We start from the raw sequence: 23,803 nt of genomic DNA on the forward strand, positions 1-23,803 counted from the left end.
GGGAAGCCCGTTCTATTGATTTTAACTTTTGATTTTTGGCTGTTGGGTTATTTTGCTTCTCTTTCTGTTTTTGAATTTTAAGAGACACGATCTTGTTCAGCTCTGTAGAAAATACTTGATATTTAATTCTTGGTTCAGTGGAACCTTGTCAAGACCATTAACAAGTTTTCTTCTCTCATGAAAATAACTTAGCTGCTAAATCCTATTATTTACCTAAATACCATTTCCTCCCTGAAGTTGGTCCTTTAAATTTTTATTTATACAAGTGTCCCCTACCAGTGGATTTCCCTTTGCATCACGTAGTGACATGAAGCATGAGCAGGAATTCTGCACCCTTACCTGTGATGTTGCAGTACACTTGGAAAGGTCCCAAGGTCCCACTGCCATCTGAGTCAATGTAGAAGAAACCAGCTGTGTTGCCTTGGTGCCTGTACACCTCACAGGATTGCTCGTAGAGGGCTGGAAAGACATAAAGGCAGCAGAGAAGAAACTTGGCTTGGTTCTGCATATCCCTTTGGAGGATCAGTAACTCCTACTTATTATATTTACTTTCAGTTGTGATTTATTTCTTTTCTCCTGTAACCTCAACTTTCTCCCCAAGACTTAACAAACTAGTGCCCCAATGCTTGATGGGCTTGCATCCTCCGTTCATCCTAATGTTCATTCTTCTAAACAACTCCGAGGTTACATCCTCCAAAATGTCTCCCCTTCCCTCTTAAACAGCCCTTCCCTATGCTGATATGTTTGTCCTTCCCCTACATTTGCACATCTGTGAAGCTAGGGCATCATACACTGTTCTGTCTCCTGCAATAGTTACAGAATCTTTAAGAGTGGTGGCAGTGTGTAGTGTGAAGCTGTGTTCCAGCATCTAGCAGAATGCCACACTCACAGTGGGAGATCAAAAGTTAAAAATGTACAAATAATAAATGCTGGAGAGGGAGTGGAGAAAAGGAACCCTCTTATTAAACTGTTAGTGGGAATGTAAATTGGTGCAGTCACTAATGTGAACAGTATGGAGGTGCCTTAGAAAATGAAAAATAGAGCTACCATATGATCCAGCAATCCCACTCCTGGGCATATATGTGGAGAAAACTCGAATTCAAAAAGATACATGCACCCCAATGTTCATTGCAGCACTGTTTACAATAGCCAGGTCATGGAAGCAACCTAAATGTCCATCAACAGAGGAATGGATAAAGAAGATGTGGTATATATATAGAATGGAATATTACTCAGCCATTAAAAAGAATGAAATAATGTCATTTGCAGCACCATGGATGGACCTAGAGATTATCATACTAGGCGAAGTAAGCCGGATAGAGAAAGACAAATATCATATGATATCACTTATATATGGAACCTAAAAAAATGCACAAATGAACTTATTTGCAAAACAGAAACAGACTCACAGACAGAGAAAACAAATTTATGGTTACGAAAGGGGAAAGGGTGAGGTGGAAGGATGAATTAGGAGTTTGGGATTAACATGTACACACTCCTAAATATAAAATAGATAACCAACAAGGACATACTGTAGAGCACAGGGAACTATACTCAATATTTTGTAATAATCTATAAGGGAAAAAAATCTGAAAAATAATATATAGATAGATAGATAGATAGATAGATACTTATATCTGAATCCCTTTTTTGTACACTTGAAACTAACACAACATTGTACATTAACTATACCTCAATAAGAAAATGTTTGATTAGTGAATGTAAAACTGAATATACAGTCATGAGTTTTCATTCATAAACTAAAATGACATGGTCTTACTTCTATATACCCAGAGCTCAGCACAATAACTATCATATAGTAGGTGCCCAATCAAGTTTAGTCCATTTTGACTTAACAAGCATTTACTGAGTTCCTCATATGTGTCAACAGTGTGGTGGCCACCAAACAACAGACCAAGGATGTGGCAATGAGTCTGTGCCTTAGAAAGCTTGCAACCTTGTTACAACCACAAAGATCTTTATGTTCTCAGAGAGAGGCAGACACAGCTGTCTTGAGATGGGATATTTTGAACAGTCTGAAGGTAAAAGAAATTTATAAATTTCATTACACCCACATGAATGAATTTGGTAGGGTGGAAAGGAGGATCTGCTGTTTCACACATGAGAAAGTAGAATGTCATTGATGCTTGAGACAAAATAATGTAGCTCAGAACAGCAGGTATGCATACAATATTATGTCATCCTCCTGTGTTGAAAACACTCCAGTGGCTCCTAACAGTTTTAAAGATAGAGCAGTAAGTCCGCACCTTAACTACCATGCCCCTGTGACTAATGTCCCAGCCCAGGAATATGAAGCTGTAGTTTGACATGATCAGGTGTGAGGGGTGCTTCAAATAATTCACTACAAATAAAGTTCTAAAGCTTGAGAGGCTTTGACTTTGTATAAATTAGAGTGAATTCAAGGTGATCCTTGTACTCATGTAACTCTCCCTTGCAGTCATACACCATTTCTGAAGCTGTGGGTCCATGGGAGGGTCAGTTTGCACCCTGCATATTGAGCATAACATATAGCTTATAACACAACAAGGTGTGTGTCACACATCTGATAACACACCTGGCAACCTCTAAGATAAGTCATCAGCACTTCTTGGAATTCACGCCCTCCCCTTGAGTGTGGTCTAGACTTACTGACCTGCTTCTGACAGAAGATGATGTCATTATCTTGGGTCACAAATCAAGCCTTGGTAAATTTAAGAAAATTGAAATTGTATCAAGTATCTTTTCCGACCACAATGCTATGAGACTAGACATCAATTACAGGAAAAGAGCTGTAAAACATACAAACACATGGAGGCTAAACAATACACTACTTAATAACGAAGTGATCACTGAAGAAATCAAAGAGGAAATTAAAAAATACCTAGAAACAAATGACAATGGAGACACGACGACCCAAAACCTATGGGATGCAGCAAAAGCAGTTCTAAGAGGGAAGTTTATGGCAATACAATCCCACCTTAAGAAACAGGAAATATCTCGAATAAACAACCTAACCTTGCACCTAAAGCAATTAGAGAAAGAAGAACAAAAACATCCCAAAGTTAGCAGAAGGAAAGAAATCATAAAAATCAGATCAGAAATAAATGAAAAAGAAATGAAGGAAACGATAGCAAAGATCAATAAAACTAAAAGCTGGTTCTTTGAGAAGATAAACAAAATTGATAAACCATTAGCCAGACTCATCAAGAAAAAAAGGGAGAAGACTCAAATCAATAGAATTAGAAATGAAAAAGGAGAAATAACAACTGACACTGCAGAAATACAAAAGATCATGAGAGATTACTACAAGCAACTCTATGCCAATAAAATGGACAACCTGGAAGAAATGGACAAATTCTTAGAAATGCACAACCTGCCAAGACTGAATCAGGAAGAAATAGAAAATATGAAAAGACCAATCACAAGCACTGAAATTGAAACTGTGATTAAAAATCTTCCAACAAACAAAAGCCCAGGACCAGATGGCTTCACAGGCGAATTCTATCAAGCATTTAGAGAAGAGCTAACACCTATCCTTCTCAAACTCTTCCAAAATATAGCAGAGGGAGGAACACTCCCAAACACATTCTACGAGGCCACCATCACCTTGATACCAAAACCAGACAAGGATGTCACAAAGAAAGAAAACTACAGGCCAATATCACTGATGAACATAGATGCAAAAATCCTCAACAAAATACTAGCAAACAGAATTCAACAGCACATTAAAAGGATCATACACCATGATCAACTGGGGTTTATTCCAGGAATGCAAGGATTCTTCAATATACGCAAATCAATCAATGTGATACACCATATTAACAAACTGAAGGAGAAAAACCATATGATCATCTCAATAGATGCAGAGAAAGCTTTTGACAAAATTCAACACCCATTTATGATAAAAACCCTGCAGAAAGTAGGCATAGAGGGAACTTTCCTCAACATAATAAAGGCCATATATGACAAACCCACAGCCAGCATCGTCCTCAATGGTGAAAAACTGAAACCATTTCCACTAAGATCAGGAACAAGACAAGGTTGCCCACTCTTACCACTCTTATTCAACATAGTTTTGGAAGTTTTAGCCACAGCAATCAGAGAAGAAAAGGTAATAAAAGGAATCCAAATGGGAAAAGAAGAAGTAAAGCTGTCACTGTTTGCAGATGACATGATACTATACATAGCGAATCCTAAAGATGCTACCAGAAAACTACTAGAGCTAATCAATGAATTTGGTAAAGTAGCAGGATACAAAATTAATGCACAGAAATCTCTGGCATTCCTATATACTAATGATGAAAAATCTGAAAGTGAAATCAAGGAAACACTCCCATTTACCATTGCAACAAAAAGAATAAAATATCTAGGAATAAACCTACCTAAGGAGACAAAAGACCTGTATGCAGAAAATTATAAGACACTGATGAAAGAAATTAAAGATGATACAAATAGATGGAGAGATGTACCATGTTCTTGGATTGGAAGAATCAACATTGTGAAAATGACTCTACTACCCAAAGCAATCTACAGATTCAATGCAATACCTATCAAACTACCAATGGCATTTTTCACAGAACTAGAACAAAAAATTTCACAATTTGTATGGAAACACAAAAGACCCCGAATAGCCAAAGCAATCTTGAGAACGAAAAACGGAGCTGGAGGAATCAGGCTCCCTGACTTCAGACTATACTACAAAGCTACAGTAATCAAGACAGTGTGGTACTGGCACAAGAACAGAAAGATAGATCAATGGAACAGGATAGAAAGCCCAGAGATAAACCCACGGACATATGGTCACCTTATCTTTGATAAAGGAGGCAGGAATGTACAGTGGAGAAAGGACAGTCTCTTCAATAAGTGGTGCTGGGAAAACTGGACAGGGACATGTAAAAGTATGAGATTAGATCACTCCCTAACACCATACACAAAAATTAGCTCAAAATGGATTAAAGACCTAAATGTAAGGCCAGACACTATCAAACTCCTAGAGGAAAACATAGGCAGAACACTCTATGACATAAATCACAGCAAGATCCTTTTTGACCCACCTCCTAGAGAAATGGAAATAAAGACAAAAATAAACACATGGGACCTAATGAAACTTCAAAGCTTTTGCACAGCAAAGGAAACCATAAACAAGACCAAAAGACAACCCTCAGAATGGGAGAAAATATTTGCAAATGAAGCAACTGACAAAGGATTAATCTCCAAAATTTATAAGCAGCTCATGCAGCTCAATAGCAAAAAAACAAAGAACCCAATCCAAAAATGGGCAGAAGACCTAAATAGACATTTCTCCACAGAAGATATACAGACAGCCAACAAACACATGAAAGGATGCTCAACATCTTTACTCATTAGAGAAATGCAAATCAAAACTGCAATGAGATATCATCTCACACCAGTCAGAATGGCCATCATCAAAAAATCTAGAAACAATAAATGCTGGAGAGGGTGTGGAAAAAAGGGAACACTCTTGCACTGCTGGTGGGAATGTGAATTGGTACAGCCACTATGGAAAACGGTATGGAGGTTCCTTAAAAAACTACAAATAGAACTACCATATGACCCAGCAATCCCACTACTGGGCATATACCCTGAGAAAACCATAATTCAAAAAGAGACATGTACCAAAATGTTCATAGCAGCCCTATTTACAATAGCCCGGAGATGGAAACAACCTAAGTGTCCATCATCGGATGAATGGATAAAGAAGATGTGGCACATATATACAATGGAATATTACTCAGCCATAAAAAGAAATGAAATTGAGCTATTTGTAATGAGGTGGATGGACCTAGAGTCTGTCATACAGAGTGAAGTAAGTCAGAAAGAGAAAGACAAATACTGTATGCTGACACATATATATGGAATTTAAGAAAAAAATGTCATCAAGAACATAGGGGTAAGACAGGAATAAAGACACAGACCTACTAGAGCATGGACTTGAGGATATGGAGAGGGGGAAGGGTAAGCTGTGACAAAGTGAAAGAGCGGCATGGACATATATACACTACCAAACGTAAGGTAGATAGCTAGTGGGAAGCAGCCGCATAGCACAGGGAGATCAGCTCGGTGCTTTGTGACCGCCTGGAGGGGTGGGATAGGGAGGGTGGGAGGGAGACGCAAAAGGGAGGGGATATGGGAACATATGTATATGTATAACTGATTAAATTTGTAAAATAAAAAAAAAAAAAAAAAAAGAAGATGATGTCATTGTCAAGACCAGGTTGTAAAAAGACACATGGCTTCCAACTCGATTCTTCTGGAGCACCTGCTTTCAGAGAAGCCGACTGCTAGGTCCTGAGGTAACCCTTTGAAGAGGTCCACAGCATGAGCCCGGAAGCTTCTCTCCAGAGTTTTAACTGAAGTGACAGTAGCCCTGGCTGACACCTTGAAGGCAGCCCCATAAGACTGGGCCAGAACTACCCTACCAAGTTGCTCAAAGACCCACAGAAACTATAAAGTAATAACATCTGTTGTTTCCAGAGAATAACTTTTGCTGTAATTCATCATGCAGCAGTAAAGAGCTAATATACTCTCAAAGCATTAATTCTCTCATGTGGTTATAGGCATAAAAAAAGAGTCTATCTCATACAACTGAAGTAAAGATTCAGAGATAATCCATGTTCAACACTTAGCATAGTACCTGACACATGAGAAGTGCTTGATAAATATAAACGATTATTATTATTAATGTTAAATTGTTTCATGCTATGTTGCCTCTTATTTTTTGTCAATTTTTTGCTTACTTAATTTTTTTTCATGAATCACAAGACTTGTTAAGAAAAACCAATAGGTCTTACCTCCCTTCTGTGCAGAGATGATGACATTTATTTCTTAGCTTATTCTTTTGGTATTGACTATTGTATCTCTAAATTGTATGTCTATACTGCTACTTCTTGATTTTCCATATTTATAGGTCCTCTATTCACTTACCAATAGGAAAGATGAGAATTTCGCTTTTTTCATCACCTCTCCCCACATACAAAGAACTTTCAGTTTCCACATACTGCCAATATAGTAGGATCACAATTTTAGTTAGATCAATCATTACTGTATATGCTAATACAACAGAAAGCATGTTATTCACGAATAGAAAATATGATAATGTGGTTGTTTCCTTTCCTGAATTTCATTTTTCAATTTCATTTTTCTAAAAATTAATAACTGTCTTCTTCTTCTCATTTGCCTTATTTTCTAGGTATATATCACAAATTTAACTACAAATTCACTAACAACTCTCTAAAATGCCTTCCAAAATATTCAGGTGAAAACTAATTTAAATGGATACTTATGGAGAGAGAAAGAATGGGAGAAAGGGGACAGGGACAAAAACTAGGCCTTTCTGAATATGCCATATTTTTAACTTTGAATCAATATAAATATTTTTAAAAAACAAAAAAACAAAATTAAATATACTAGAAGAAAAGGTGCAATTCATAAATATGGAAAGGAAACTAAAATAAATGAATTTACCTACAAATTATTTCAAGTGATATTTAAATTCAGTATTTTCTTCTTAACATTTTATCACAAAAAATTCAAATACATGCAAAGAGCACAGAGAGTAATAAAATAAACCTGATATCACAACTAGCTTCAACAATAGCCAGTATTTGGTAATCTTGTTTCATCTCTAGTACATGTGTTATCAGTTATGCATTGCCAGGTTACCAACCACTCCAGAACTGACTTAAGACAACAATCATTCCATATTTCTGACCTCAGCAGAATGAAATAAAGACCAATGAAATAAAGAATTAGAAAATAATTATCAAGCATTGCTAAATCATTAGATGAAAAGTTGAGGGGGTCCTTTTTTAGTGGATGGATTAAATTAACAATAACCAAACTCACTGATCAATCTCAACACACCCAAAAGTGATTATCAAGATGCCTGCAACGTGAGGTAATAAGAAATACACAGCACCACCTAAGATACATTCTTGCCAAAAATTTGAAGTTGAATCTAATAAAGCCCTGAGATTTAAACACTAATTCACAGTAAGAGGTAAAGAAACACGCTCAACATTATAAAAACACAGTCAGTTAAATTCTGATTCTGGGAACATCTGACTCAGTTTCTTCAACAAATAAATGGCAAAAAGGGGGATAGAAATGCAGGAAACATATCAGTCAAACACTGTGTATGGACTTTGTAAAGACCCTGATTCCAACAAAGCAAAGACAAAATTAAGAGAACGAGAAAAATTAAAATCAGATTTGGTATCTTTAAATATTTTTAATTTTAGTTGGCTATGATAATGGTAGTGTGGTTATGTTCTAAAAGATAAAACATTCATCTTTGTCAGAGATACATACTTAGGGATTTGTAGTAAAATGATTATGTCCACAATCTGTTTTTTAAAATACTTCATCAAAAACAAAGAGGGGCATAGTGGAAATAAAAATGGTAGCCTATTGATAAATACTGAAACAGGGGAGGGTACATTGGGGACAATTATACTATTCTATCTTTTTGTGTATGTTTGAAAATGTCTCTAATAATAATTATTATTTTTTTAATATTTGGACATTTCAGGTATTCTATGGATTTCAACTTCTTTGAAAAATTATCTTCTGGATCTTTCTGACCTGTGGCAAACTGGACTGGTATGCTTCCAACCTGGCACATAGCTGTCTCCTCTGGCCATCTCCCTACCATCATGCTGGACATTCCCTCCTGAAACTAGCTTCTTCCCACAGCATAATTCCCTCGAAATCCACTTGAGTTGTTTCTTGTACCAATAGTTTATTTCTGTTTAATTGCTGAGTGGCATCCAATGGTATGGATATACCACAGTTTGTTTGGCAGTTAACCCATCATAGGACATTTGGGTCATTCCCAGGTTTTGGCTGTTTCACTGGTGGCATGTTTAACAGTTAAGCCATCGTAGGACATTGGGTCATCCTCAGGCTTTGGCTGTTTCAATGGTGGCGTGTTTAACAGTGAAGCCATTGTAGGACATTTGGGTCATTCCCAGATTTAAATCCCCTGGAGGCTTTCCCTCACCCCCCACCACCTCTGAATACTCTCTTTTTAACAGCATGCAATTCTTGATTCATTGATGAAATATATCTCTAAAATCTCTGAAAATATTAATTGTAATATAGTTTTTTAGAAAATTTTCTTCTTTCTGTGTACATTATTTCCTCCAAGGTAGGGGTGTGTGTGTGTTTATGTGCTCACGTGCTTAATTGGCTTACTTGTTTTGTATTTTGGTCTCTGTTTTATCTGGCATGTTAGACTCTTTTCTGGGATGTCAGGTAATCTTGTGTGGTCCTCTCATATTTAACAGTGGTCAGCACTAAGCAAACGTTTGTGGTTTGCCCTCCATGGGCTTTATTGTACGGTTAAGTGGCTGGACAACTCCGTGGGAAACCCTCATGTTAATGTCTGTAGGGCTCCTCTCTTGGTCTTGCTGGAGTCTGTGATTTAGAGGGATATGTTACATGAGATTTGGAAGGTGGAAGTGACACACACACATTCATTTTATGTTTGTGAGGTTGATGCAGGGCGTGAGATGCTGTTGCAGATGACACATATTGCTTCTTATCTTCTGACTTCAGTTGTAAATGTGGGGCAGCCAAGCCAGCTGGTATTCCAGATGGGCTATCTCCTCCTTTAGCTTCCCTAACTCCTGGCCAGGTGCACTTTACATATCTTATGATCACCTCATTATTAAAGTTGAAGGTTGGGAAGTAGTAAGGGGCAAGGTGGATCAGCTGCTGACTGATAGGACCATTAAAAAAATCAATTACTATCGTTTTTGTGAAGTGTTAGGAGGAAGTGAAAGTAAATTCATCAACACTTCCAGGAAGTACAAGCATGCTACTTGTTGATTAAATTGTTCTTTCTCTACTGCATGCCTAACACACTATATAACAAGTATTCTATACACACATATTGTAAGATTACTGATTTTTCAGTTAACTCTAGCCTCTGAGAAAAGTAAACAAAAGAGACATGGTTCTGATTTCAAGTAATTCAGGCTCTTAAACTCATCAAAATTAATCCCAATACAGATAGAAAATTTGAAAAGACCAATTCCTATAAAAGAAAGAGAAAAGGTATTTAAAGACTCCATAAGAAAAAAAATACAGCAGGATCCAATTTTTTTCCTTAGATAATTCTTTAAAGAGCAGATAATCCTTAATGCTACTTATCCTTCTCCAAAAATCTTCCAAATGTGTTATATGAAGTAAGTATAAAGGTGATCCCCCAACCTGACAAAAAGACCACACAAAAAGAAAAATTACAGCCTCACTTATGAATATAAATTTTAAAATTGCAAAAATATTGGCAAATAGTACCCGATAGCATATTTAGAAAGGAAATTATGACCAAGTGGGGGCTTGATCCAAAAATGCAGATGTGGTTCAATATTAGAAAATGTACTATGTCTATATATAGTCATCATAATAGGGCTAAGGAGAAAAATGGTATGATCTCTCCACTCATTTAAAAGGTAACTAATGTGAAAACACTAGAATTTCCCACTCAGGTCAGACAAAGATCAAAAACAAGCATCTTCATGATCTCTACTAATATTTCACATTGTGTTAGAGTTTTAGTCATCTAAATTAGAAGAGGAAAAACAACGGGAGGCATGCAAATTAGAAAGGAAGAAGTTATACTCTTTTCATGGATAATCAGATTACATATCTAAAAATACTAAAATAACCAGTGTAAAATAACTAAAGACAAAAGTTGTAAGCTATAAGAATAACATATGGAAATCAATAGCTTTCCTCTATTACAGGCAAAATTAGTTAGAAAATACTGATTGTGGACCCTCCTTTACAATATCAAAGGGAAAGAAAGAATGAAGGAAGACAGGAAGAAGAAACAAAAGAAGAAGGGAAGGGAAGAAGGAAGGAAGATCCCCAAGTGTAAATTTTATGTGAAACATTCAACAGCAAAATAAAATAACTATAACATATGCCTAAACACACAAATAAACTTGAACATCCTCTTAAGATAACATTTCTCCCATAGTTAATGTATATACTTAACACAGTGTTAACCAAGAGACCATTAGATGTTTAGTTTGTCTGCTTGTTTTGTTTGTTTGTGCTACACAAATTGATTATAATGCTCATTTGGAAGAACGAACAAGCTAGTCAACTGAGCAAGGAAAACACTGAAAAAGAAGAGCTGGTGAGGCCAACTTTACTGAGTCTATATCTAATGTGGATGGATGGATGGATAAATGGATGCATGGATCAAGAGAACAATGGACAGAACAGAAAATCCAAGACATCCAGGTGCACAGGGAAATTTAGTATATGATAAAAGAAGCAGCTCAAATCAATAGGGAAAAAAGTGACTTTTTAATAACTGGGGCTGGGAAAACTGGGAAGACACATAGTAAAATATAAAATCAGATCCACACCTCATACCGCAGATCAGGATCAAATTCCAAACAAGGGATTTAAATACCAAAAAATCAAATATGTACATATTTAAAATAAGAAAGAATTTCTTTATAACCTGGAAGTGGCAAAAACTTAACTAACAATGATTCAAAATCCAGAAGCAATAAAAGAAAATACAGATGAACTCACTTATATTAAAAAATAAATAAAGAAGAGCTTCAAGATGGTGGAAGAGTAAGACATGGAGATTACCTTCCTCCCCACAAACACATCAGAAACACAACTACAGGTGGAACTGTTCCTACAGAACACCTACTGAACACTGGCAGAAGACCTCAGACCTCCCAAAAGGCAAGAAACTCCCTACGTACCTGGGTAGGGCAAAAGAAAAAAGAAAAAACAGAGACAAAAGAATACAGACGGGACCTGCACCTCTGGGAGGGAGCCGTGAAGGAGGAAAGGCTTCCACACACTAGAAGCCCCTTCACAGGCAGAGACTGCGGGTGGCGGAGGGGGGAAGCTTCGGAGCCGCGGAGGAGAGCGCAGCCACAGGGGTGCGGAGGGCAAAGCAGAGAGACTCCCTCACAGAGGATCGGTGCTGACCAGCACTCACCAGCCCGAGAGGCTTGTCTGCTCACCCACTAGGGCAGGCGGGGCTGGGAGCTGAGGCTCGGGCTTTGGTCGGATTCCAGGGAGATGACTGGGGCTGGTGGCGTGAACACAGCCTGCAGGGGGTTAGTGTGCCACGGCTGGCCAGGAGGGAGACTGGGAAAAAGTCTGGAGCTGCCAAAGAGGCAAGAGACTTTGTCTTCCCTCTTTGTTTCCTGGTTCACGAGGAGAGGGGATTCAGAGCGCTGCTTAAAGGAACTCCAGAGACAGGCACGAGCCACAGCTAAAAGCATGGACCACAGAGACGGGCATGAGATGCTAAGGTTGCTGCTGCTGCTGCCACCAAGAAGCCTGTGTGTAAGCACAGGTCACTATCCACACCAACCCCTCCCGGGAGTCTGTGCAGCCTGCCACTGCCAGGGTCACGTGATCCAGGGACAACTTCCCTGGGAGAATGCACGGCGCACCTCGGGCTGGTGCAATGACACACTGGCCTCTGCCGCCGCAGGCTCGCCCTGCATCTGTAACCCTCCCTCCCCCCGGCCTGAGTGAGTCAGAGCCCCCGAGCCACTTGCTCCTTTAACCCCATCCCGTCTGAGTGAAGAACTGACACCCTCTGGTGACCTACACACAGAGGAGGGGCCAAATCCAAAGCTGAACCCAGCGAGCTCTGCGAACAAAGAAGAGAAAGGGAAATTTCTCCCAGCAGCCTCAGGAGCAGTGGATTAAATCTCCACAATGAACTTGATGTACCCTGCATCTGTGGAATACCTGAATAGACAACGAATCATCCCACATTGAGGAGGTTGACTTTGGGAGCAATGGTATATATATATTTTTCCCTTTTTCTTTTTGTGTGTGTGTGTATGTGTATGCTTCTGTGTGTGATTTTGTCTGTATAACTTTGATTTTACCATTTGTCCTGGGGTTCTGTCTGTCCATTTATTATTTTTTATTACTTATAAATATTTTTTTCTTAATAATTATTTTTTATTTTAATAACTTTATTTTATTTTATTTTATCTTCTTCTTTCTTTATTTATTTTTCTTCACCCTTTTATTCTGAGCCATGTGGAGGACAGGCATCTGCCAGGCATCAGGGCTGTGCCACTGAGGTGGGAGAGCCAAGTTCAGGACACTGGTCCACAAGAGACCTCCCAGCTCCATGTAATATCAAACGGTGAAAAACTCCCAGAGATCTCAACACCAAAACCCAGCTTCACTCAACGACCAGCAACCTACAGTGCAGGACACACTATGCCAAACAACTAACAAGACAGGAACACAACCCCATCCATTAGCTCAGAGGCTGCCTAAAATCATAATAGGGCCACAGACACCCCAAAACACACCACCGGACGTGGACCTGCACACCAAAAAGACAAGATCCAGCCTCATCCACCAGAACACAGGCACTAGTCCCCTCCACCAGGAAGCCTACAAAACTCACTGAAACAACCTTTGCCACTGGGGACAGAAACCCAAAACAACGGTAACTATGAACTTGCAGCCTGCGAAAAGGAGACCCCAAACACAGTAAGTTAAGCAAAATGAGAAGACAGAGAAACACACAGCAGATGAAGGAGCAAGGCAAAAACCTACTAGACCTAACAAATGAAGAGGAAACAGGCAGTCTACTTGAAAATGAATTCAAAATAATGATAGTAAAGATGATCCAAAATCTTGGAAATAGAATGGATTGAATACAAGAAACGTTTAACAAGGACCTAGAAGAATTAAAGAGCAAACAAACAGTGATGAACAACACAATAAATTAAAAATTCTCTAGAAGGGATCAATAGCAAAATAACAGAGGCAGAAGAACGAAGAAGTAACCTGCAAGATAAAATAGTGGAAATAATGACTGCAGAGCAGAATAAAGAAAAAAGAATGAAAAGAATTGAGGACAGTCCCAAAGAACTCTGGGACAATATTAAACACACCAACATACGAATTGTAGGGGTCCCAGAAGAAGAAGAGAAACTGAAAGTGACTGAGAAAATATTTGAAGAGATTATAGTTAAAAACCTCCCTAATATGGGAAAGGAAATAGTTAACCAAGTCCAGGAAGCACAAAGAGTCCCATACAGCATAAATCCAAGGAGAAACAGACCAAGACACATATTAATCAAACTATCAAAAATTAAATACAAAGAACAAATATTAAAAGCAGCAAGGGAAAAACAACAAGTAACACATACAGGAATCCGCATAAGGTTAACAGCTGATCTTTCAGCAGAAACTCTGCAAGGCAGAAGGGAGGGGCAGAACATATTTAAAGTGATGAAACAGAAAAACCTACAACCAAGATTACTCTACACAGCAAGGATCTCATTAAGATTTGACGGAGAAATTAAAGCTTTACAGACAAGCAAAAGCTAAGAGAATTCAGCACCACCAAACCAGCTTTACAACAAATGCTAAAGGAACTATTCTAGGCAGAAAACACAAGGGTAGGAAGGGACTTACAATAACGAAACCCAAAAAATTAAGAAAATGGTAATAGGAACATACATATCAATAATTAACTTAAATATAAATGGATTAAATTCTCCAACCAAAAGACATAGACTGGCTGAATGGATACAAAAACAAGACCAGTATATGTGCTGTCTATAAGACACCCACTTCAGACCTAGGGACACATACAGACTGAAAGTTAGGGGATGGAAAAAATATTCAATGCAAATGGAAATCAAAACAAAGCTGGAGTAGCAATTCTCATATCAGACAAAATAGACTTTAAAATGAAGATTATTACAAGAGACAAAGAAGGACACTACATAATGATTAAGGGATCAATCAAAGAAGAAGATATAACAATTGTAAATATTTATGCACCCAACATAGGAGCACCTCAATACATAAGGCAAATACTAACAGCCATGAAAGGGGAAATTGACTAACACAATCATAGTAAGGGACTTTAACACCCCACTTTCACCAATGGACAGATCATCCAAAATGAAAATAAATAAGGAAACACAAGCTTTAAATGATACATTAAACAAGATGGACTTAATTGATATTTATAGTACATTCCATCCAAAAACAACAGAATACACATTTTTCTCAAGTGCTCATGGAACATTCTGCAGGATAGATGATATTTTGGGTCACAAATGAAGCCTTGGTAAATTTAAGAAAATGGAAATGGTATCAAGTATCATTGCCAACCACAATGCTATGAGACTAGATATCAATTACAGGAAATAATCTGTAAGAAATACAAACACATGGAGGCTAAACATCACACTACTTAATAACCAAGAGATCACTGAAGAAATCAAAGAGGAAATCAAAAAATATATAGAAACAAATGACAATGGAGACAGGATGACCCAAAACCTATGGGGTGTAGCAAAAGCAGTTCTAAGAGGGAAGTTTATAGCTATACAAGCCTACCTTAAGAAACAAGACATATCTCAAATAAACCACCTAAACTTACACCTAAAGCAATTAGAGAAAGAAGAACAAAAAAAAAAAAAACATAGTTAGCAGAAGGAAAGACATCATAAAGATCAGATCAGAAATAAATGAAAAAGAAATGAAGAAAACGATAGCAAAGATCGATAAAACTAAAAGCTGTTTCTCTGATAAGATAAACAAAATTGATAAACCATTAGCAAGACTTATAAAGAAAAAAAGGGAGAAGACTAAGATCAATAGAATTAGAAATGAAAAAGGAGAAGTAACAATTGACACTGAAGAAATACAAAGGATCATGAGAGATTACTACAAGTAACTATATGCCAATAAAATGGACAACCTGGAAGAAACGGACAAATTCTTGGAAATGTACAACCTGCCGAGACTGAACTAGGAAGAAATAGGAAATATGAACAGACCAATCACAAGCACTGAAATTGAAACTGTGATTAAAAACCTTCCAACAAACAAAAGCCCAGAACCAGATGGCTTCACAGGTGAATTCTATCAAACATTTAAAGAAGAGCTAACACCTATCCTTCTCAAACTCTTCCACAATATAGCAGAGGGAGGAACACTCCCAAACACATTTTACAAGGCCACCATCACTCTGATACCAAAACCAAACAAAGATGTCACAAAAAAAGAAAACTACAGGCCAATATCACTGATGAACATAGATGCAAAAATCCTCAACAAAATACTAGCAAACAGAATCCAACAGCACATTAAAAGGCTCATACACCATGATCAAGTGGGGTTTATTCCAGGAATGCAAGGATTCTTCAATATATGCAAATCAATCAATGTGATACACCATATTAACAAATTGAAGGAGAAAAACCATATGATCATCTCAATAGATGCAGAGAAAGCTTTCGACAAAATTCAACACCCATTTATGATAAAAACCCTGCAGAAAGTAGGCATAGAGAGAACTTTCCTCAACATAATAAAGGCCATATATGACAAACCCACAGCCAACATTGTCCTCAATGGTGAAAAACTGAAACCATTTCCACGAAGATCAGGAACAAGACAAGGCTGCCCACTCTCACCACTCTTATTTAACCTAGTTTTGGAAGTTTTAGCCACAGCAATCAGAGAAGAAAAGGAAATAAAAGGAATCCAAATCGAAAAAGAAGAAGTAAAGCTGTCACTGTTTGCAGATGACATGATACTATACATAGAGAATCCTAAAGATGCTACCAGAAAACTCCTAGAGCTAATCAATGAATTTGGTAAAGTTGCAGGATACAAAATTAATGCACAGAAATCTCTGGCATTCCTATATACTAATGATGAAAAATCTGAAACTGAAATCAAGGAAACACTCCCATTTACCATTGCAACAAAAAGAATAAAATATATAGGAATAAACCTACCTAAGGAGACAAAAGACCTGTATGCAGAAAATTATAAGACACTGATGAAAGAAATTAAAGATGTTACAAATAGATGGAGAGATATACCATGTTCTTGGATTGGAAGAATCAACATTGTGAAAATGACTCTACTACCCAAAGCAATCTACAGATTCAATGCAATCCCTATCAAACTACCACTGGCATTCTTCACAGAACTAAAACAAAAATATTCACAATTTGTATGGAAACACAAAGGACCACTAATAGCCAAAGCAATCTTTAAAATGAAAAATGCAGCTGGAGGAATCAGGCTCCCTGACTTCAGACTATAATACAAAGCTACAATAATCAAGACAATATGGTACTGGCACAAAAACAGAAATATAGATCAGTGGAACATGATAGAAAGCCCAGAGATAAACTCATGCACATATAGACACCTTATCTTTGATAAAGGAGGTAAGAATATACAGTGGAGAAAAGACATCTTCTTCAATAAGTGGTGCTCGGAAAATTGGACAGCTACATGTACAAGAATGAAATTAGAACACTCCCTAACACCATACACAAAAATAAACTCAAAATAGATTAAAGACCTAAATGTAAAGTCAGACACCATCAGAGTCTTAGAGGAAAACATAGGCAGAACACTCTATGACATAAGTCACAGCAAGATCTTTTTTGACCTACCTCCTAGAGAAATGGAAATAAAAACAACAACAACAAAAAAATGGGACCTAATGAAACTTAAAAGCTTTTGCACAGCAAAGGAAACCATAAACAAGACAAAAAGATAAGCCTCAAAATGAGAGAAGATATTTGCAAATGAAGCAACTGACAAAGGATTAATCTCCAAAACGTACAAGCAGCTCATGCAACTCAATATCAAAAAAACAAACAACCCAATCCAAAAATGGGCAGAAGAATAAAGACATTTTTCCAAAGAAGAGATACATATTGCCAACAAACACAAGAAAGAATGCTTAATATCATTAATCATTAGAGAAATGCAAATCAAAACTACAATGAGATATCATCTCACACCAGTCAGAATGGCCATCATGAAAAATCTACAAACAATAAATGCTAGAGAGAGTGTGGAGAAAAGGGAACTCTCTTGCACTGTTGGTGGGAATGTAAATTGATACAGCCACTATGGAGAACAGTATGGGGTTCCTTAAAAAAACTAAAAATAGAACTATCATACGACCTAGCAATCCCACTACTGGGCATGTGTTCTGAGAAAACCATAATTCAAAAAGAGTCATATACCAAAATGTTCACTACAGCTCTTTTTACAATAGCCACGACATGGAAGCAACCTAAGTGTCCATCAGTAGATGACTGGATAAAGAATGTGTGGCACATATATACAATGGAATATTACTCAGTCATAAAAAGGAATGAAACTGAGTTTTTGTAGTGAGATGTATGGACCTAAAGACTGTCATAGAGAGTGAAGTAAGTCAGAAAGAGCAAAACAAATACTGTATGGTAACACATATATATGGAATCTAAAAAAAAAAAAAAAAGATCAGAAGAACCTAGGGGCAAGACCGGAATAAAGATGCAGACCTACTAGAGAATGGACTTGAGGATACAGGGAAGGGGAAGGGTAAGCTGGGACAAAGTGAGAGAGAAGCATGGACATATATACACTACCAAACGTAAGGTAGATAGCTAGTGGGAAGCAGCTGCATAGTACAGGGAGATCAGATCGGTGCTTTGTGATCACCTGGAGGGGTGGGATAAGGAGGGTGGGAGGGAGGGAGATGCAAGAGGGAAGGGATATGGGAACAGATGTATATGTATAACTGATTCACTTTGTTATAAAGCAGAAACTAACAACAAGAAAAGAAAAGAATATTTCCCACCTGAAAAAAAAAAGGAAAGAAAACAAAATAATAATAATCCCCCCCCCAAAAAAAAGATGACAGGGCTTCCCTGGTGTCACAGTGTTTGAGAATCTGCCTGCTAATGCAGGGTACACAGGTTCGAGCCCTTGTCTGGGAAGATCCCACAAGCCCCAGAGCAACTAGGCCCATGAGCCACAACTACTGAGCCTGCACGTCTGGAGCCTGTGCTCCACAACAAGAGAGGCCGCGATAGTGAGAGGCCCGTTCACCGTGATGAAGAGTGACCCCTGCTTGCCACAACTAGAGAAAGCCCTCACACAGAAACGAAGACCAAACACAGCCAAAAATAAATAAATAAATAAATAAATTATTTTTAAAAAGTAACAAATGTTCAAGCACATTTGGTGTCTTTAAAAAAAATAAATAAATAAGAGTCTTTTCCAGTGGTGACGTCTTGCAGAACTACAGAACAATGTCAGAACCAGGATATACTGACATGGACACAGTCAAGATACACAATATTTCCATCACCCCAGGATCCGTCATTTTTTCCTTCTATTCACAACTACTTCACCCTCACCCCCATCCCTCCTTAACCCTTGACAGCCACTAATCTGATCTCCATTTCTATAAATCTGTTATTTCAAGGTTATACGTAAATGGAATTATACAGTGAAAAAAAATTTTTTAAATAAAATGCAGATGTTTATCCAGAAAAGGGTGTATGAATTTGTGTTTTTTCAAAAATAACCACATTTAAAAAAAAGATGATGTAGCAGAAGAAGGAAGGAAGAGAGGAGGAATAGAAATAAGACTTGTTTGAATACATATGTTTTGTTGGTTTTAGCATGGAATTATGTAAATATTTTACCTAGTTATCAGGTTATCATCTTTTCTACAGAGGTAGAAGAGACACCATCATGGTTATCACTTTCAAGCTAAATTTTAAAACCTGAGTAGGTGTTTACTATGCAGAATCAGGTAGGTCCTTCTGGACCGAGAGCTGCTTGGGCACAAAGACACAACATCGTCACATGTGGATGTGTGATATGCCTTTCCTTTGGGACTAAATTCCAGGGTCCTTCTTCCAGAAAACCTCACTATATCATCAGCCTGAGTTACATAGTCTTCCTCTCTGTCCCGTGGAACCTCAGCACATATATTCACTTCTATCCTACTTTTCACTGTGTATGGTAATCCTTGGATTCACCTTTTGGTCTCCCCTGATAGACCTTAAATTCCTAAAGTACAGGAACTTTTCTCTAAATCTAAAAGGTAAATGTTTAATGAATATTAGGTGAGTGTTCCCATTGTTTCTAAAGGTTGAATTGAGCTACCCTGTGAGATTCTAGGGCAATTTCCTTGTTCTTTGCAATGCCCAGTACAGCTCAAGCCAAAGAGACTTCTATTAACTGTATATGATATGACTTGATATGTCTTACACAGGATCTAAATGGCCATTGAAAGTCATCTATAGGAGAACCATCACATTTCTTGTTGGGAAGAAGCATGCAAGCATGAAGAAAAGACAAAAGAGGCTCTATCAGTGTCAAGATTTGTCTCTGTTAATACTACTCAGCCATAAAAAAATAAAATAAAATAATGGCATTTGCAGCAACATGGATGGACCTCGAGATTATCATACTAAGTGAAGTAAGTCAGACAGAGAAAGACAAATATCATATGATATCACTTATATGCAGAATCTAAAATATGACACAATGAACTTATCTACGAAATAAAAACAGACTCATAGACATAGAGAACATACTTGTAGTTGCCAAGGGGGAGGGAGGGGGAGGGAGGGATGGATTGGGAGTTTGGGATGAGCATATGCAAACTATTATATAGAGAATGGATAAACAACAAGGTTCTACTGTAGAGCACAGGGAACTATATTCAATATCCTGTAATAAACCATAATGGAAAAGAATATGAATAAGGATGTGTGTGTGTGTATATATATATATATATATATATATATATATATATATATATATATATATATATGAATCACTTTGTTGTACAGCAGAAATTAACACAACATTGTAAATCAACTGTACTTTAATAAAATAAATCTTAATAAAAAGATTGTCTCCACTGAAAACAGCAAGTAGTAAATGCTCGTGCTACATTTAAAGGTCTAATATTATGGGCACACACAAAGATATGTGCTCTTTGATGAAAAGGATGATGATAGACATATTAAGACTCTTTAGAATAGATTTTTGTATCAATATGAACAGATGTATCATGTAGCTGGACAGAGCAGATGGATCAGTGTTTTCATATTTAAGGAAAATAGTCTGACTCTAGTTCTGGCAGCTAATTTATTACGTAAGGAACAGTTTGAAATAGCCTCGTGATGCCCACTCTCATTAAAGATAATGAAAGTATTCAGACAGCAAAACAGTTTTATTTAGACCTCACCTTTACAAGTACCAAGGTCAGAGCTGTAGTGTTTCTGCCCTACCATGTATATTCCTACCTTAAAACTAAAGAAATAGACAAGGAACTTACTCATTACATATTTTTCAGACCTTAAATATGGTTTTGTCCTATTTCCTTCCTCACTCCCTTTGTCCCCAGCAATCTATTTACTACATGATTGCATATTTAGTTACAGATCTACATACACGACCTACACATATAAATAAGATCAAATTAATTCTAGTAATTAAATAAATGCTTGTGAAGCATTTTGCATTAACATCCATTTATTTAATTAAATTTATCAAACCTCTTGTGCAGTAGGTTTGGGGGACTCTGCCTTGGGCTGGTTTCAGCAAAGCAAAGAAAAAAATAATATGTTCAAACTGACTGGGTTGCTGAAATTAGTTCAAAAAAATGTGTCAGGGGATTAAATTGGAAAATCCATCTTTTGATGGCCCAGTCTGCACATACCTGGTACAGGCTGAAAATAGATATACATTCTGTAATATTTTCATTACTTTAAAAAAGGTTAGTGAAGGTGGAAACAGATTAAGGATAGGGGTATGGGGGGAGGGTGGATGTGGCCATAAAGCGACAGCATAAGATTTCATCTTGTGATGAAACTATTCTGCATCTTTGTTATGGTGGTGATTACACAAATCTCTGCAAGTGATAAAATGGCACAAAGCCACACACACATGCATGCACACACACACACACACATGAGTGCATATCAAAAGGGAGGGATCTGAATAAGCTCTGTGTACTTTATCAATGTCAGTTTCCTGGTTTTGATATTGTGTCACAGTTATGTAAGATGTTCCCATTGCAAGAAACGGGGTAGAAGGTAGACAGGACCTCTGGGCACGTTTTTCCCAAACTGCCATCAATTATTTTAAAATAAAAGCCATAAAAAGGGGGATAGGACCCAACAATTCCATTCTGAAGTACATACTCTGTAGAAAGGAGAACACACGTCCACATAAAATCCTGTGCATGAATGTTCATAGGAGTGTTATTCATAAACAGCCAAAAAATGGAAACAAGCCAAATGCCCATCAACTAATGGGCAAAATATGTGTCACAGTCGTACACTGAAATTTTATTAGGCAATGGGAAGGAATGAAGTACGGATATATACTACAACAGGGGTGAAACTTGAACCTTGAAAGCATTGTGTTACGTGAAAGAAGCCAGTCACAAAAGATCACAAATGATTCCGTTTAGGTGAAATGTCCCAATAAAGCAATGCTATACAGACAGAAAGTGCACTAGTGGCTGGGAGGGGCTGACAGTAGGGGCTGGGGGCTGGGCATTGAGGGTGGGGAGTGATGGTTAATGTACACGGGGTGGTGAAATGGTACTGATGATGGTTGTAAAACAGCGAAAATGTACTAAAAACCACTGGACTGTACCATTTAAATATGTGACACTTATGATGCAAAAATATGCCTCAATAAGCCTAAGAAAAAGTCAAGGGGCAGGAAGTGAGGTCCCAGAACAGGTCCCAGAAGGTGTTTTGGATACCTCCAGGAAACACTGCACTGGACCCCTGGTATCTGTCATTAGATTTGGCCCATGATGTCCTGATAGAGCTCCATGGCCATCAGATGACCTCTGATGAGTTCCAAAGGCAAAGAGGATGCCGCATCCAGCTCTACTGCCACCCAAGACTACACCCAAGATTAAGGGAGATTTCATTTCCTCCTTAGAAACCACAATTTATTTCATTAAAATAAAGATGAAATGAAGCACCATTTGCTAAATTCAAATTGAAAATCTTGTGTCTATATGCCCATTATAGATTACATCACCCTGACCCTCTGTGATTCAGTAAATTAATCTGTAAAACATACAGTAAGTATCCTTAATAGTGTGCTATGTTGCAATATATAAAATAAAAATATATCAAATGTAAAATATAAATATGTAAACATGCTTAATATAAACCTTTCTAGGAATCTACTTCTGAATTAAGTCTAGCTCATCAGGTGCATGGAAGCAAAGCAGTGGGAATCTTCAGGCCTGTGTGGCATGAACCTCAGCGGGCTTAGCTTCTAAAGCAGTGATTCTCTGAGTTTGGTTTTCAAACCACAGCAACTGGCATAACTGAGCTTAGACATGCAAATTCATGGACCCATCCTGAATCAGAATCTCTGGGCATAAGGCTGTGGAAACTGTGTTTTAACAATATTTCCAGGTGATTCTTTAGCAAGTTAAAACTTGAGAAACCTTGTTCTAAAAACAAACTTTGAAAGCTACACTTATTAAATAGTAGCAGATATCATGAGTTTTTTTATAATTCTGCCTCATTTGCTGAAAACTCAAGTTTCCAATAAGCACTGGAATACCTATAGTCAAAATAATAATTTCAACTTTCGCTCAGAATGCTAAGTCTCTGTATATTTTTTCTCACCTTTTGGGTTTTCCTGGTGATATTGTATTTCTTTGAGGGAGTAATATTCACCATGACTCTGTGTAAATCAAGAACAATTACCGACTCATTCATTAAATTACCTGACTCTTCACAGATGTAGAAAACAAACGTATGTTTACCAGGGGGGAAATGGGGGGGAGGGATAAATTGGGGGATTGGGATTGATATATACACTACTACATACAAAATAGATAACTAATGAGGACCTACTGTATAGCACAGGGAGCTCTACTCAATACTCTGTAATGACCTATATGGGAAAAGAATCTAAAAGAGAGTAGATA

At 37.5% G+C, this 23,803-nt stretch overlaps 1 protein-coding gene across 1 annotated transcript in view; it reads right to left on the reverse strand.

The window, feature by feature from the left end:
* CNTNAP5 (contactin associated protein family member 5) overlaps positions 1-23,803 on the reverse strand; it is a 914,769-nt gene that overhangs the window by 289,305 nt on the left and 601,661 nt on the right. The window contains exon 12 of the mRNA XM_060106110.1: positions 340-459. Coding sequence (XP_059962093.1) covers positions 340-459 — 120 coding nt within the window. The remainder of the gene's footprint in view (positions 1-339; positions 460-23,803) is intronic.

Source organism: Mesoplodon densirostris, chromosome 8, assembly GCF_025265405.1.
Source record: "Mesoplodon densirostris isolate mMesDen1 chromosome 8, mMesDen1 primary haplotype, whole genome shotgun sequence".
In the NCBI taxonomy this organism is placed as follows: Eukaryota; Metazoa; Chordata; class Mammalia; order Artiodactyla; family Ziphiidae; genus Mesoplodon; species Mesoplodon densirostris.